Source organism: Toxotes jaculatrix, chromosome 3, assembly GCF_017976425.1.
Source record: "Toxotes jaculatrix isolate fToxJac2 chromosome 3, fToxJac2.pri, whole genome shotgun sequence".
NCBI classification, from domain to species: Eukaryota; Metazoa; Chordata; class Actinopteri; family Toxotidae; genus Toxotes; species Toxotes jaculatrix.
The window spans coordinates 16,096,816-16,111,432 of record NC_054396.1 but is presented as its reverse complement, the minus strand read 5'-3'; the positions used below and the strand labels follow the sequence as shown (position 1 = coordinate 16,111,432).

General features: G+C 42.1%; 2 protein-coding genes across 3 annotated transcripts; both read right to left on the bottom strand.

Annotated features, from left to right (window-relative positions):
• Positions 1-56: 56 nt before the first annotated feature.
• Positions 57-6,176, bottom strand: slc25a34 (solute carrier family 25 member 34). Of its 2 annotated transcripts, none has more exons than XM_041033587.1 (6): positions 6,084-6,176; positions 4,781-5,551; positions 2,385-2,450; positions 1,517-1,669; positions 1,266-1,400; positions 57-1,144 (listed from the first exon to the last, which is right to left on the bottom strand). In XM_041033587.1, the coding sequence occupies exons 2-6, from the start codon at positions 5,279-5,281 to the stop codon at positions 956-958; spliced, it is 1,044 nt and encodes a 347-aa protein (XP_040889521.1). In that variant the 5' UTR covers positions 5,282-5,551; positions 6,084-6,176; the 3' UTR covers positions 57-955. The 2 variants fall into 2 exon arrangements, with proteins under 2 accessions (XP_040889521.1, XP_040889522.1); XM_041033588.1 differs by having other exon boundaries at positions 6,052-6,124.
• Positions 6,177-6,640: 464 nt separating this feature from the next.
• fbxo42 (F-box protein 42) lies at positions 6,641-14,237 on the bottom strand. The gene is made up of 11 exons (XM_041033548.1): positions 14,100-14,237; positions 13,665-13,923; positions 12,439-12,718; positions 12,073-12,189; positions 11,194-11,328; positions 10,407-10,560; positions 10,197-10,307; positions 9,510-9,606; positions 9,218-9,274; positions 8,970-9,086; positions 6,641-8,883 (listed from the first exon to the last, which is right to left on the bottom strand). Exons 3-11 carry the CDS (start codon positions 12,710-12,712, stop codon positions 7,813-7,815), a joined length of 2,133 nt encoding a protein of 710 aa, XP_040889482.1. The 5' UTR covers positions 12,713-12,718; positions 13,665-13,923; positions 14,100-14,237; the 3' UTR covers positions 6,641-7,812.
• Between the last annotated feature and the right edge of the window lie 380 nt (positions 14,238-14,617).

Genomic DNA, 14,617 nt, shown 5'->3' with positions numbered 1-14,617 from the left:
TCTTACATATGAAGTATTTCAGGCACCCCAGAGTATATGAAAACAAATGTATTTAATACATTTCATAAAAAAGTCTTTATTATCATTATTATTATTATTGCTGTTAAAAGGCTTGATACCCATAGGTTAAATCTCTGCAAATAAAAACCTCAAATCAAACAGCATGCTTGGCTTTAGGTACCAGTAGTTGATGTCAGTACATAAAAACATTCCCATCAGATGTCTTTTGTTTTTTGTTTTTTTTTTAACATATAACAGACAAGGCAACAAGAGTTATGCATTAAACTGTGACAGGGTTAGAGCAGCCTCACTGGATTATTAACATGGAATACAGAGATTATGTTTTAATAATCAAGACTTGTTTTTCAAGTAATCTGCACTTCCACTGATTTGCTTGAAACCCATATGGGAGTCACTCGTCTCATTTCAGCGCCATCCTGAGAGATCGCTTGTAGATTTATCCTTTGAGGTAATTTGAGGTAAAACCTGAAAGTTCATCAATAACATCATACATTTTAGGATTTAAACAGGAATTCCTCAAAATGTCTGTCAAAGTCTGTGCAGCATGTGTCCATCTTCTGTCAAGTATATGAATGTCCATCCGCTTTTCTTGCCTCCTGAGACAGAATGAGTCTCATTTAAGGCAATAATTTGACATTTAGGGAAATGTGCCTACTTGCCTTCTGACAGAGAATTAGAAGAGATCCATACAGCATTCATGTCTGTAGCGTAATTATGAAACTACAGCGCAAAGACTGGAAACACAGGGACACACCTGGCCTGGCTCATGACCACCGTACAGACATGAGAGCGGCATCAACCTTTTCATCTAACTCTCAGAAAGAAAACCGATAAGTATAATGTCAAACTTTTTCTTTAAATTCAGTGTTTCATTAGTTGATGGACCACTTCGATAGCCACAACTGTCATTATAAGCAGGCACATTTAGGAGGTTTTAGCTCCTTCCCTGTCTCTGGTTGTCTTTCACTGCCTGATGCCTCATCAGATCCCAGAACAGCATGCTGAGCACTGTGTGTGGGGCCAAGCGCAGGAAGACAGGGCCCATGCCTTTGTACAACCCCAACAGTCCCTCAGCTTGGCACACCTTGAGCATACAGTCTGAAAATCCATGGTACAGACGTCCCTTAAAGGCAGAAAAGGAAATCAATAAGTCTCCAGAGCTTAATCCCAGCAGACCTACAGTATTTTATGCCAATACTGAGGTGCAAGTACAAATGTGATGACAGGAGATTATTTAAACTCACCCTACGAAACTCATCCACCGGCTGGTTGTAGAGCCTCGTACTAATGACGTCAAATGGTGTCATAGTGATAGCCACGGCGACTCCACTGATCATCGCAGCTATCAAAGCCGTGAGCCAGCTGTTTGGTCTAAACCACTGCAAGGAAGAAAAAAAAAAAGACTATTAACTGGAGGTTAACTTCTGGCTGATGGCGTTACGGCAACTGTTCGGTTAAATGTGTTGTAAAAAAGTCAGCTGTTCATCACATCTACCTGGGAATGTGACACCCAGTCCTTGGCCGAGGTGAAGGTTGCCAGCTGAGCAGCTGATCCCACCATGACTCGAGGCACTGCCCCGTTCACACCCCTCCAAAGGCCAATTACACCTTCTCTTCTATAAATGGTAACAAAGGCATCAGACACTCCCTGGGATGAAAAAAGAAAACAAAGGTGAATAGTGACTTGAAAATAGCAGATAATAGTGCCTAATAACACTGTGTGATGTTTTCCTATTACATGGATATACAAATAGAAACGTGTTTCCTCCCTCAATTTGTTGAAATAAAGAAAACCCTTTTTCATACACATAACCTTGAGCCATACCAGTGTAAAGATCTCTGCTTACAACAGTTTTGATCTTATTATGTAAATGTGACAGCCTACGTGGACGGCTGAATACAATTAGTTGGCCTGATTTTTGTTCTTACATTACATGTTACAAATTTACTGTCTTTAAACACCAAAATACAGCATCTGTCAGTGGTGGAATGTAACTGAGTACACCTACTCAAGGACAAATACCAATCAAACCGCTCAAATGTTTCCATGTTCTTCACTTCACTACATTTCAGAAGGTAATCTTGTGCTTTTTACTCATAGACATTGATGTGATAGCTACAGAGTTACTTTGCAAATTAAAGTCCAACTAAATCAATAGGAGGGTGAGGGAGATGTCAGTCAAGCAAAGGTTATACACACCCACACACTGCTGAGAAGTCTATAGTTAGACAGCATTCTGCCCTTATGTAGGCTGCATACACACTGTGGTATTGTTACTTTTAATTTGAAGCATCTGAATACATACTATGTAATGTTGTATGTAATGTTTTCATGTGTGTTATTTTGAACATGCCCGTCTTACCAGATGATTATGCTGGTGACCCACTGCGATGGCTTCCACGGTTTGAGCTTGCAGATGGGTCTTGACCTATGAATAAAATGCAGCACATGAATGTGAATTCAGTTTTCTACGCCACACTGTACTAATTACTGTGCTGAAAACAAATCCACAGATAAAACCAGACTTGTCACTAAGGCGGATAATGTCTGAGTCGGATGCCAGGATGAGTTATGTAACAATTACAGGTAACTTTTTGCAAATGTTCACCAGGTATGAGTTACATAACACATACACTGTCAGGAACTGGCCAAACAAATTCCTGAGTCATTCATTTGCACCAAGCCTTAACGATTAAAATGCTGATTATATTCATAGTATGCACAAAACTAAGAAGCCTCCCCACTCAGTCTCATACAGTGTCAATAAAATAACTCCTTCCTGGCAACAACAAGGAGCTATAAGATACTGTATACATTTGGCAGCAGTTGAAGCAACGTGCAGGGTATATTTAGTGACCTAGAAATACACAAACATGTAATCGCAATACACAATATTGTCTTTCCATGACGGAGCAAAAGGTTGGATGGTTTAAAATGCATTGATTGACTGCTGAGGCAGAAAAACAACAACAACTCCCCTCATATGAAAAGGTAACATGTCATAAAAAATGGACAGTAAATCAAGAGATGGTGACATTTGTGTTAAAACAAACAAACATTATGAGTGCTTTAAATCTTGCCTGATTTCATATAGCACATTAGATCTGCATCTATTTTGAACAATGAAGCTGAGAGGGACCAGGCTGTGGATGGCATGGGGACAGATGGGTAACAAAATGATATATTAAGATGTGCATTGACTTAGCTTAAGATTATATTGCATTCAAAATGTCTTTAAACAAGATGCTATCTATGACTAACCCCCATTCTACTACACACAACTATGTAATGTTACTTTGGCTCACAAGCTCTCGTGCTGGCTAAAAATAGATTTAGGACATTTGAGACGTCTTTGAAACTGAGCTGGTGTGCTTTCATGCCTCTTGTTTGTGCTGACTTACAATACTGTTATTCAGGTCAAATGCAGATGGTTTGCGATGTCAACCTAGAAGCTGAGTTTCACAGTTTTGTTTGATTTATTTCAGTTTATTAGAAGTGTGTGTTTTTGTTGCTTTTCTTTTTTTCCCCGTTTACCTTCCTTTAGTAATTTTCCCTTTTGAGTCTGCAATGAAAATTAAGGGTTCCCATTTTTTCAATTCTGTCTTAAAACAGTGCTGACTTGCCCATATGTAGACTGAAAGAGTTACTTGTTGCTGTGATTTTCCCTCCTGTCCAAACTGGTCTTGAAAAGATCATTTTCCAACATGATTCCAATACACATATTAAGTGGGTGTCTTCCAAAGTTACAGTCTAAAAATCTTTTGCTTTTTGTATAACACACACTGATGAAGCCTGACATTAGTTTTGGCTAAACATTAAAATACTTTGACTCAGATTTTGTCCCCCATCACTTCCACTGGAATTGTGTTACGAAAGGATCTTTTCAGGGCCAGTGAGGACAGGAGGAATGATTACAGCAACCAAAAACTCAACTTTCAGTGTACAAAAGGATGTGAGTATTGCGAAGCTGAAAAATGTAGAAACATCCTACTGTACCTTATAAGAGATATCTAATGATGACTAATGTGAATGACCTCTGTTACATGGTTTCAGTGCTCTAAAAGCTGGTTACTAATTTGTTTACAAAAACCACGCCTGTGTTTTGTTGCTATAGATTACAGCTCGAGGGAGGGTGACCAAACCAGTTCAATTAAGGGTTTGTCCTCCAGGATACACGCACAAACACAAACACAAACTGGTTTCTCTACATAGATGACAATGTGCTCAAATCATCTGTTTGCAAAAAAAAGAACATTAGGCTGAAACTTTTTGCATAATGTATCTGATTCTAGACCCAGAAAAAATTTAGCTCCATTAGCTCTCTGGTCCTCTTTTAGCTTATGTCCATTGTTTGGCTGTTAATTAACTTATCTGGTTTTCTTTAACATGTGTGTAAGGATGAGTGTGCTGAGTGTAACCTAATCACGGGATCCACTTTTAATGGTACACGGGATTTCAATTTCCTATAAGGTTTAGGCTTTGGGTTAGGGTTAGGGTTTCACACACAGACAGACAGTGTACAACAGATACAACCAGAACAACATAATGGCCAACATCTTGTACAATATTTGAGGGACATACCATATGTCCTGAGGACAAAATAACCTCAAACCTCAAAAATACAGATCAGTTAAAAACCAGAAAAAGGTGGCAGACCACTGAAGCAGTCACTATCTATGGAGCTTTGTATTTTGGGAACACTGGGAATCATCACTCAGAAGGATGCAATTAAAAAAAGAGACACTTCAGTAAACTTACCAGGTAGGCAGGAGAGGCAATGAAGGCACCCAGCGCCCCGGCCCCTGCCCCTGACAGCAGACTCCCTCCGTGGAATGAGGTGATACCCAGAGCTTCACAATAGGAGTAGGAGCCCAGCCTCACACCGTTCATCACACCCTGATAAATCAGCCCAACTGAGAGCCCCTTCTGCAGGCCCCGGAGCCCGTCTGTGCGGCCCACCACCCAGAGGGCCTGCAGGACTCCCCGGTAGTGTCTCTGGTAGGATCCCCGTGCACGCAGCTCTCCCTGAAGCTGCAGACGAGTCTTCACCACCTCCAGAGGGTTGGTGAACACGCAGGCTGCGCAGCAGGCAACAGCGCCCAGGGCGAAGTCCAGAGGAGGCCAGACTGCTGGAGGGGGAGGCGAGGGGCCAAATACACCTCGGGGGACTGCGGACACAGTGGATGCCATCCTGTGGGAAGGCTCGGCACCAAATACAGACTCTTTGGATGAAGTTCCCAGCAGTTGTGTACTGGTCATCCCTGAGAAATTATCTTCACGGTTTGTTCTGTTAGTCCTTGTGATGACTTGCCCCCCCCCCTTGTTTAGGTTCAAAGGGAACAGGGAGAGTGTATTGTACTAAGTACAGAACAGCGAAGTCAAAAACAAATTGTATCAGCTTTTGTGATAACTCATTGAATGTTTGTTTGTTTCGCATGTGTCTCACATGACACTGCACCACTCTGGTGTCCCTCGGCAGTGACTTTTGTTAGGTTCCTTGATTGTCAGTCTGTTTAAGAGAGGCACCATCTGCAAGGAGAATGGGAGAGTGTTTTCATGTTTGTGTTTGAATGATAAAATTCAAGTATATTTACAAAAGCTCAGCTCCTCATATCAGGACAGAGAGTGCTTGTGCATCAAGAGGAAGTCTGAGAAGAAGCCTGTTGTCCTAATGGAAATATTCAGATTTAGCTCATATTACATAGTTTAGAAACCCGTTCAGCAGTTTAGCACATAGCTTGCAGCCCGTTGAAATTCAACACCACCCCAGAAATGTAAAAACATATAGAAAAGAACTCAACTTAATATTAAATCAAACATGAAAGGATAGATCCTAGAAAGCATAGAATCTTAGACACAGAATCAACAGACATGTCACACTCTCTCTCACACACACACTGACACACTCCAGTCAAATTCATTCAAACCAACACACAACTACACAAACATGCACAGTGCAAGCACTAGTTAGAAACACACTAAAATAGAAGGGTCCTTTCTCTTGCCTTTTGAAAAGTTAGAAAATATACCTTGAATTTGGTTACTTCATTCAGAAACTCACAGTGTTCAGTGATCCTGTGCAGCTCCATTCTTCCCCTCTCCCCATCATTGTAAACATGTGTCCTCAGCACATTCATTGTCAAAGTCTCCTCCCACTGCCTCAGGTCAGGGCCAATACAGTTTCAGCTCTGTCTGCCACCTCACCATATCCCTGAGTCTGCACGAATCAAACGGCTCTGCTCTAAACTGCCCCTTCTCTGGTCCTATAGGAGCTCTCTGGGTAAAAGGTTATTGTTGGTCAGAGAGAGGGGTGGAGTGTCTGAGGGAAGGGAGAGTAAGGATGGCTCTGCTGACTGAGAGAGGTGCTGCAATGAGGTTAATCTGCTAAAGATAGCATGGATAATCTCAGAGACAAAACAAACAACAACAAACCTGTGCTGTCTTTACTTTGGCAACATAGAATTTAATTGCATTATTCTCTTATTTAAATGATAGTTTTAGAGACATTTTGCATAAAAATTTAGTAAAGATGGAAATAATATGTTAGCTGTGTTAAGAAAAATCATAAATGCTCAGAAGCGAAGTGCAAAATGTGTTAGATATAAACTTTATTTGGAACAAATGATGCTATTTCCAATTGAGATGACTCATCTACCGTATGTGGGCATTTTTATTTTGTGTTGTATGCAACAGCAGCCACTAGAGGTCGCTCTGCTACAGATCAATAAAGTACAACTACTAAAAAAAAACATTAAACATCACTTCAAACTCCTCTGAATGAGTATGCCAAATGCAGCATGGCAAATGGCAAAGATGTTAACATCTCCAACACAGGAGTATCATTTCAGAGTCAGTCGTGTGAAGATGGAAAATATGTGCAATGACAGTTTAAAACCATTTATAAAACTCACCATAGCTTTACTTTGTTTACATACTTTTCATCCATGTTGGCTTAAAAACTCATATTGAAAGCGGACAGACTCCATCTGCTGAGGAAGATCATATGATAAAAAGAAAGCTCCAGAACAGCTACTAATGGACCTTGTGGTGAGATGTTTTTGTCAATGAAAGCTGAAATGACTGATACACACACACACACACACACACACACACACACACACACACACACACAGACACAGCAGGAGTGTTAAGACTGTGACAGAGTAGACATGGAGGCCTTTATTGTTTAACTATGTTTATAGTACAGTGCCACATCTCTCACCCACCATGGCCCCCAACACACATTAGTCAACAACTTTTAACCACCACCGTGCACACTTAACACACACTCACACACTCTTTCACACACACACACACTCTCACATTGTCTTCAATGTAAACATTGCAGGCTTAAAGAGTAATACAAAAAGCAAGGTAGTCGTCAACCTTTTCTGTCAACAGCGACCATCTTCCAGAGTTCCTCTCTTTCAAGAGTTCAGAGGAGGGTGACACAGAAAAAAACAGAAATGTTATTGTTTGGTTGATCACCTTTTGGGGAACAACAAAAAATGTCCTGTTCTCTCTAATCACTGCACTCACAAACACACACACACACACACACAGCCAGCATTTCTCATTCAACCAAATGTTTTTATCAAAGTGTAGTTAAAGTATTTTATGTTGAATGCTTGCAGTAGGCAGAAGGGGGGATAGTGAATTTCTGAAGTGGAACATCTAACAATGATTATGTTCTTCTCCCATAATCCTCTCTATAGGAAAAAGGCCTTGTGTGTCAGTTCCCTTGTGTGGTCACAGGGAGAAGCGTCTTCCCAATCCCGCCTGGAGCTGCATTACCTTTTAGCGCGTACAAAGTACAAGGCGTTGGTTTTAGGGTAGTACTTCACATTCTGTTTTTTGTCCATGAGGCCGCCAAAAATGATGAGCTCTCCCCTGCCCTGTACCACTGTGTGAAGGCTGGTCTCTGGTGGTCCTGTAACTGCTGCGGGAGTCCCGTTTCCATAAACTCTCCAGGACACCACCCCTGCAGATTTGGCCCGGGACACATCCAGCACATACATCTGCATGGGCTTGCAGTTGAGAGACTGATAGAGAGGTTTTCCTACGTTCAGGCTCTGAGGTGGGTGATGGCCGAGACGTCGTGCAATAGGTGGGATAGCATGTCCATCAGCTCCAGTGGCCTGTGGAGGGCTGGAGGATGATGAGGGAGGGGTTCCAGGAGGACCCACTCCTCCTCCTCCTCCTCCCCCACCGGTTCCTCCTCCAGGAGAAGCTCCCTGTGTCTGAAGGGAAGACGACGATGATGAAGATGGTAAAGATGAGGAAGATTTGTTTTTCACTTCCTCCAGACCTCGTCGTAAGGCAGCGGGGGACACTGCTCCCGGGGGAGTGTGTGGAGAGCCTGCAGGAGGTGTATGCAGGCCATTAGTGCTGGGTACCTCAGGGTGGTGAGAGGCAGAAGGGGGAGACTCCCAGCCATAGTCTGTGGAGGCAGGCGGGTGAGGGCGCGAGGGAGGAGATGCAGCCTGGGCTGGGCTGGTCCGGGGTGAAGGGGAGGATCCATTTAATAATGGAGGAAGTGAAGGAAGAGGAGGGCTGTCTGGGCCTTGCAAGGGAGACGGCTGTTGGGATGAAGATGGGCTTCCATCTCTGGCACTCCCTCTTGCCGAAGGCCGAGGTCTCAGTGTGCCCCATCGACCATTTACACACGGAGCCTCTTCAACAGCTCCCAGGACAACACCAGCGGCACCGCTTCGAACAGGAGACTGAGAGCGCAGGGAAGGCGGTTCGGGGCCCAGAGGGGCAGGTGTGGCACTTATGGGGGAGGGCCGAGAGTTAAGACTTGGGCTGAGTGGGGCACGGCCAGACGGGGCCTGTGAGAAAACCACCACACACTGGCCCACCTTGAGGATGATGAGAAAGAAAGTCAAAAGACACATTATTATAAGACACACACACAAAACGACTGACAGCTAAGATAGATACTTACTCTACAAGCTGGGTGACACCAAAGCTCCGGAGCTCCATGGTCCTCATTTTCCACCTGCAGCTGCTGCCACCTCCATGGTGGCGCATCCATGTGAAGCAGCCAGGCATCTTTAAGGAGCTTTAACACACAAAACAAAATGTTAAGTCAAAACTGTGACTTACTTAATTGTAGTCACATGAAACCTTAGCTAAGAAACACAGACATGTTGTTTTTTAAGTTTAAAAAAAAAAAAAAAAAAAAAAACTTACCGCATTAGGGCCACCGCATCCTCCCAAGATGAGCAACGTGTGATCATCAATGACAATCTAATAGGAATACATTTAAACAGTATCATTTAGATTCATATAAAAAGACAAGTGGAGGTTTCTGGGACAACTTCACCCACTTGCAAATTGCATGGAAACAGGGTAGGCAGCATTTAAGATGCCTACCCTTACAACTTTACTGTCAGACCAAGGTGCGACCTGATAACAGTATTTAAGATGGTTAAAAACACAATGAATTATTTAGTGTAGCTTAAATCAACGAATGGATCCTTACTTGTGACTGGCCTCCTCGTGGGTGTGGTGATGGGCCAGATATGGGCGGTTTGGACCAGGACCACTGCTCCAGATCCAGAACCCAGACTTCATTACTCCTGATCAGAACCAACAAAGGGCAGAACAACACGGTGTTCATTCACTGAAACATTCCAGTTAAAGTTTAAGATTTAAAGTGGAAATGTTTAATAGCTTACATTAAAATTTAAGAGTGTGATGAAACACTAACTTGGTTGGAGACTTTCTTATGTTGTGTTGGTCAGATTTGATAAACTAGACCTGCCCAGGTGAGAATTATAAAGCCTTCTAAGAGGCTGGCTGAGTAGGCTGCATTAACAGCTCATGTCACTTGGGCTTTACTCAAGAAAGTCAAGCTTCTTTTTAGGCTTCAAGTCTATTTTCTTGCATTTCACAAACGTAACTGCACTGATTGTTTTGTGGGCTCTGAGTGCTGCCGGTGTAACTGAGGTGATGCAACCTGATCCCCTCAGTGAAGAATATACTCACAATCACCTGACACCTGAGAAGTCAGCAACATTTTACAACAAGGGGAAACACCTTTGCAAATATGACACTAGACGTCATGTCATCTTTACTGTAGTTTGAAAATGAAGAAAGTTACAGATTTCAACTTTATGCAGCTCAGTTTTTGAAAATGTGTAATGAAAATCAAGTAATACATTCATACATTTGACGTGCTCCTAACGATCCCCCGAATACCACCATGGTGTTTCCAATTACAGAGGAAGAGTGGCCAGCCATAGGTGGAGGTCCATGTGTCGTTACTATACAGTTCCACCTGAGAAAAACAATGACGCAAAGTGAACTTGAGTTTCAACTCAGTTCATCAATTGTTATAACTGCACCATCTAACTCCCCGCACTGCAATCCAGCTCACCAGTTCTTTGAAGGAGAGTAGGTGTGGATTTCATCAAAAAACCTTTCTGGTTGATGCAGGGGATAAGGGCTGGGGCGAGTCCACCCCCCAAAGAGCACTAACAGATCTTTGTGCATCACTAGAGTTGCTCCAGCTTTAGGAGATGGATAAGAGCCTGTAAGAGAGAATGAGCAAAGACACACAATAAGCACAATGTTGTTGCTTTTTTTTTTTTATCTATAAATCTTTTAATCCAATAAATCAACCCCAAAATAATTTAGTGGAGAAAAAGACTGACCAAACAGAGATGGCTCCTTATTTCCTTAAGTGAAAATAGCACAAACTAAGACTAGTTAATACTTTTCCCCCTTCACCTCACATACAGGTGGCAAAACTATTTAAAAACACTATATGAGCATTCATTTTGTGATGCCCTAGACTCTGTAGATGTTCTTTTCAGAGGAGACAAACATAGAGCTCAGCCTCTTAATCCTGTGTGTGTAATTTCACAAAAGGCACAATAAGCTCTGTTTACAGAAATAAAATGCCCCCGTAAAACTGTTTCACTACAATCTCATTTCACCTGTGCTTCTTTTTTTTTTTATTGCCACCTCTTCAAATACTGTGCACTCAGCTGCTGCTGTTAAGCATCTGACCACTGTATTCACAAATGTGGTTCAGCCTCCCACAGTTCACCTTACATAAGCCCCATGTGAAGTTACTTTTTTACCAGAGCTCCATGTTGTAAAAAAAAAAAAAGCTGATTTGTTTTTCCTGTCAGCCTTTACTGCTTGTAACATACTCGTACCTGAGGCTAAAGGGCGGATCCACTCCTTGCTGTTGAGGTCAAGTCTCCATAGATCATTGAAGGCAGCATTGCAGCTACTCTGAGTGCAACCCCCAAACACATACATGGACTGGTTTGAGTCATAATAACATGCACCTGCAAACCCCCAAAAAAGAAAAATCAGCCACAAAATAACGAAAACAGCGTATGTCTGATATTTCTGACTATTTCTGAGTACAATTGCAGTAAAAGATTTTACAAAATGTCCCACTATTCTTCATTTGATTACCTTAAAAATCCAGTTAAAATTGTCTAACACCACATTCAAATAGTAGTACATACATCAATATGATAGTGATTTATTTTACATACATAACACAGGAGATAAGTGGTCCCTTTAGGTCAGTAGATTTGTCCTTTGACACAGGACATGTGGACAGTTCGATGTTAATCAAAAATCACTGCTCTTCAAACTCAAAAGACAAATAAATAAACCTTCTGACACTTTTGTTCATGTAGGATAGAAAAATGGAACTTCTTGGTGCACTGGCAGCAGAGACATTTCAAAATGTAAAGCTGGTGATTATGGGCCAGCTTGAAAATATAAACTTGGCTGGGTACTGACTCCAAAATGTGAACACACTAAATCTACTTTAAGTGTTGTTGGAGTCCATCTGATAACAAAATGGATTAAGTGTCTGATGTTGCTTTTTTCATGAATCACTAATCTTGCAGGAGACATTTTATCTGCTCTACCCAGCTAAAATTTAAACATTATGGGGCACTAGATGCAAAACCTGAAGCACTGTATTTCTCTGCAACTTTATGGGTTTATTGAGAAAAGTGTTATCATTCAACACTGTATACATGATGTGCAACTGTAAAGAAGCATAAACTGACTGTGTGAGAAGCGCTGAGTAATAGGGGTTCCTGGATATGGATATGTGCGACTTTCCCACTGGATATTTCCCTCCTGGACAGCTCTCAAGAAACCATGGTAGCACTGATAAGCAACACCTAGATCAGACAAGCAAAGTAAGTAACAGGCACACAAAAGGTTAAGTGTTTCCACGTGCACAATGTTCAAATTGGAGTATGAGCACATTTCAATGAGTCACTGCTTCTTAAATTCTCCTTCTCAGGTGTCTAAAGCTACGTTTCACTGCTCTGCTCATGGTGTGATGCCCACTCACACCCACAGTGAAGCTAACAAGTCCACTTTCTGATGCATTTTTACACAAGATTATGCAAATATGAAAGGCATACCTTTAATGAGGCGATACCACTGCTTACATACAAGCGCAGCTGTCTTATGCTCCTGGTAAGGTGAAAGGAAAGACAGAATGTATTCGAGAACTTCCTCTGGCAACTCCATCATTGTTCCCCCCCCTCCTTTGGCACCGCTGTCCATGTTCCCTTCTTGTCGGCAAGACCCCATCTTTGCCTCTATGTCCTCTGTTATCCCAGCAGGCTCTGTACCATCATCCTCTGTATCCATGGCAACAAAGCATCCATCCTCATTGTCAGGGGAGCGGGACATTATTGTCTGTTGAGACACAGGGAGACATGCTAGTCATGTATTCGCCAATGACCATGATGCTCAGAAGCATGTTTACCACCAGCCACATTTAGCTACACTAAAATAGCTTATAAAATGGGCCATTTATTTCATTTATGTCAGTAGACTCAGCCATTTCACACCTGTCCTCTATGTTCCTTATTGGATTTCTGCAAAGCAAATTTAATGAAGATGAATCCTTAAACAATACTAGATGAGATTTGATCCTACCCTAGGAACTCAATGACACTGCAAAGCTGTGACCAGCATAACATTTTGTAGCAGCAGGCTTAATTGTTACATCCATTGTTTAAAACGGGTGGTGCCCTTTCTGTAGCCTGAACAGCTGGCCCCTGCACACAGCACGTCCCTTATATCGTTAGCTGCATCTAACTAGCTATCGTTAGCCGTCACATAATAAATGAAATGTGGGGTTGCTAATGCCAATTATCGCCTAAAGATGACCACGTAGAAATATACCTTAAGCTTTCAATATGCTTTACGGCAAAACGAGGAATGGCTTATACTACAAAAACACTTTTTTTTCGCTGACTAACCGGCGTGTACATGTTGCTGAATTTAACGTTTGATCCTCAGAGAATATGTGCTAGCATTAGCTAACGACGCTAGCTAACTTATCATGAGCATCCAAGCTAACGTTAGCTAACATCAATGAATCTTTCGATAACAGCAAACAGCCACCGTTAACGCGTTTTCTTTTGAATACCTCGGCTTGCCACAGCATGGAAACCCCCCATAATTCTTAATTATCTAATGACACGACATCCTTTCGGGCTCGTGTACACCCTGGCAGCTAACAAGCTAGCTACCAATGTAACAACCGATGTACTGCTGGTAATCTTTGCTAGCGGTGGCTCCACTAATGTCAGACACTTTGTCGGGATTTCAACCCTGAACCCGGCGTTGTTTATACCGTTGTTATAGACGTGGTCTTCTGTAGGCTCTTGAGTGTGTCTCTTCTCCTCTCCTCCTCCCCGGTATCAGCTCCGGAGGTTCCTCAGCAGCCTCCAAACAGTCGCCATCTTCCGCTGTGTGAACAGCTTCCTCCGCAGCACAGCGACGCTCCAGCACCCGCGGATCGTCCGTGGTACCGGGGTGGGTCCCTAGCCCCAAGCACTGCGCCCCCAGCCGCAGAGGGGAAAAGTGTTGTCCAGGGGAAAGCTACGATTTCTCTGGAAGACCAATGTGAAATACGGAAAATGTCAGAAGTGGAGAAATATTTTAGATCCTTAATTTGTGCAAAAAGCACGTATACCACACTGTAAAATACCCCGTTAGAGGTAAAAGTCCTGAATTGAAAACGGTACCTAAGCAGAGGGTGTAAGTATAATCAGAAAAATGTACTTACAGTAAAAAGTGAAAGTACTCTGCAGAAAAATGTCCCGATGTGAGTGTTAAGCTATATACTCTACATTAGGTCATTATTCCTCATTTATCAATATAAAAACAGGATTTCGCTGTTGTAGCTGTTTGAGATGGAAAAATTAATGATTCTTTTCATTATGGTTTAATCTGCTGTTATTTTCGATTAATCGATTGATTGTTTGAAACAATTAAGAAAATTGTGAGAAATGCCCGTAAAATTACCCAAAGCGACAGCTATGCTTGTTTTGTGCGACCAACAGCCCAAGCTTCAAGATTACGAAAAAAAAATAGTAAAAGGAATAGCAACTTACGCAAGACTCAAGAGGAAGTGCCTCAAATGTGTGCCTAACCACTGTACTTGAGTAAATGTACTTAGTTACATTTCACCACTTGAACACAATAAGGATGTTGACATCTGCTACTCCTTCTGTTACTTTGTACTTTGTATCTGGGTCAATCTGGTGGTTCAATGTGGTCTAGATGTTAAATAAATTAGTCTGT

Excerpts from the sequence above, each read along its gene's own strand:
- slc25a34 (XM_041033587.1), bottom strand. The coding sequence starts at position 5,281 with ATGACCAGTACACAACTGCTGGGAACTTCATCCAAAGAGTCTGTATTT. Across the intron at positions 2,451-4,780 it reads TTGCCTCTCCTGCCTACCTG|GTCAAGACCCATCTGCAAGC; the intron begins GTAAGTTTACTG and ends TTTTATTCATAG. Across the intron at positions 1,670-2,384 it reads GTCACCAGCATAATCATCTG|GGAGTGTCTGATGCCTTTGT; the intron begins GTAAGACGGGCA and ends TTTTCATCCCAG.
- fbxo42 (XM_041033548.1), bottom strand. The coding sequence starts at position 12,712 with ATGTCCCGCTCCCCTGACAATGAGGATGGATGCTTTGTTGCCATGGAT. Across the intron at positions 10,561-11,193 it reads GATCCGCCCTTTAGCCTCAG|GCTCTTATCCATCTCCTAAA; the intron begins GTACGAGTATGT and ends TCTCTCTTACAG. Across the intron at positions 10,308-10,406 it reads TACTCTCCTTCAAAGAACTG|GTGGAACTGTATAGTAACGA; the intron begins GTGAGCTGGATT and ends TGTTTTTCTCAG.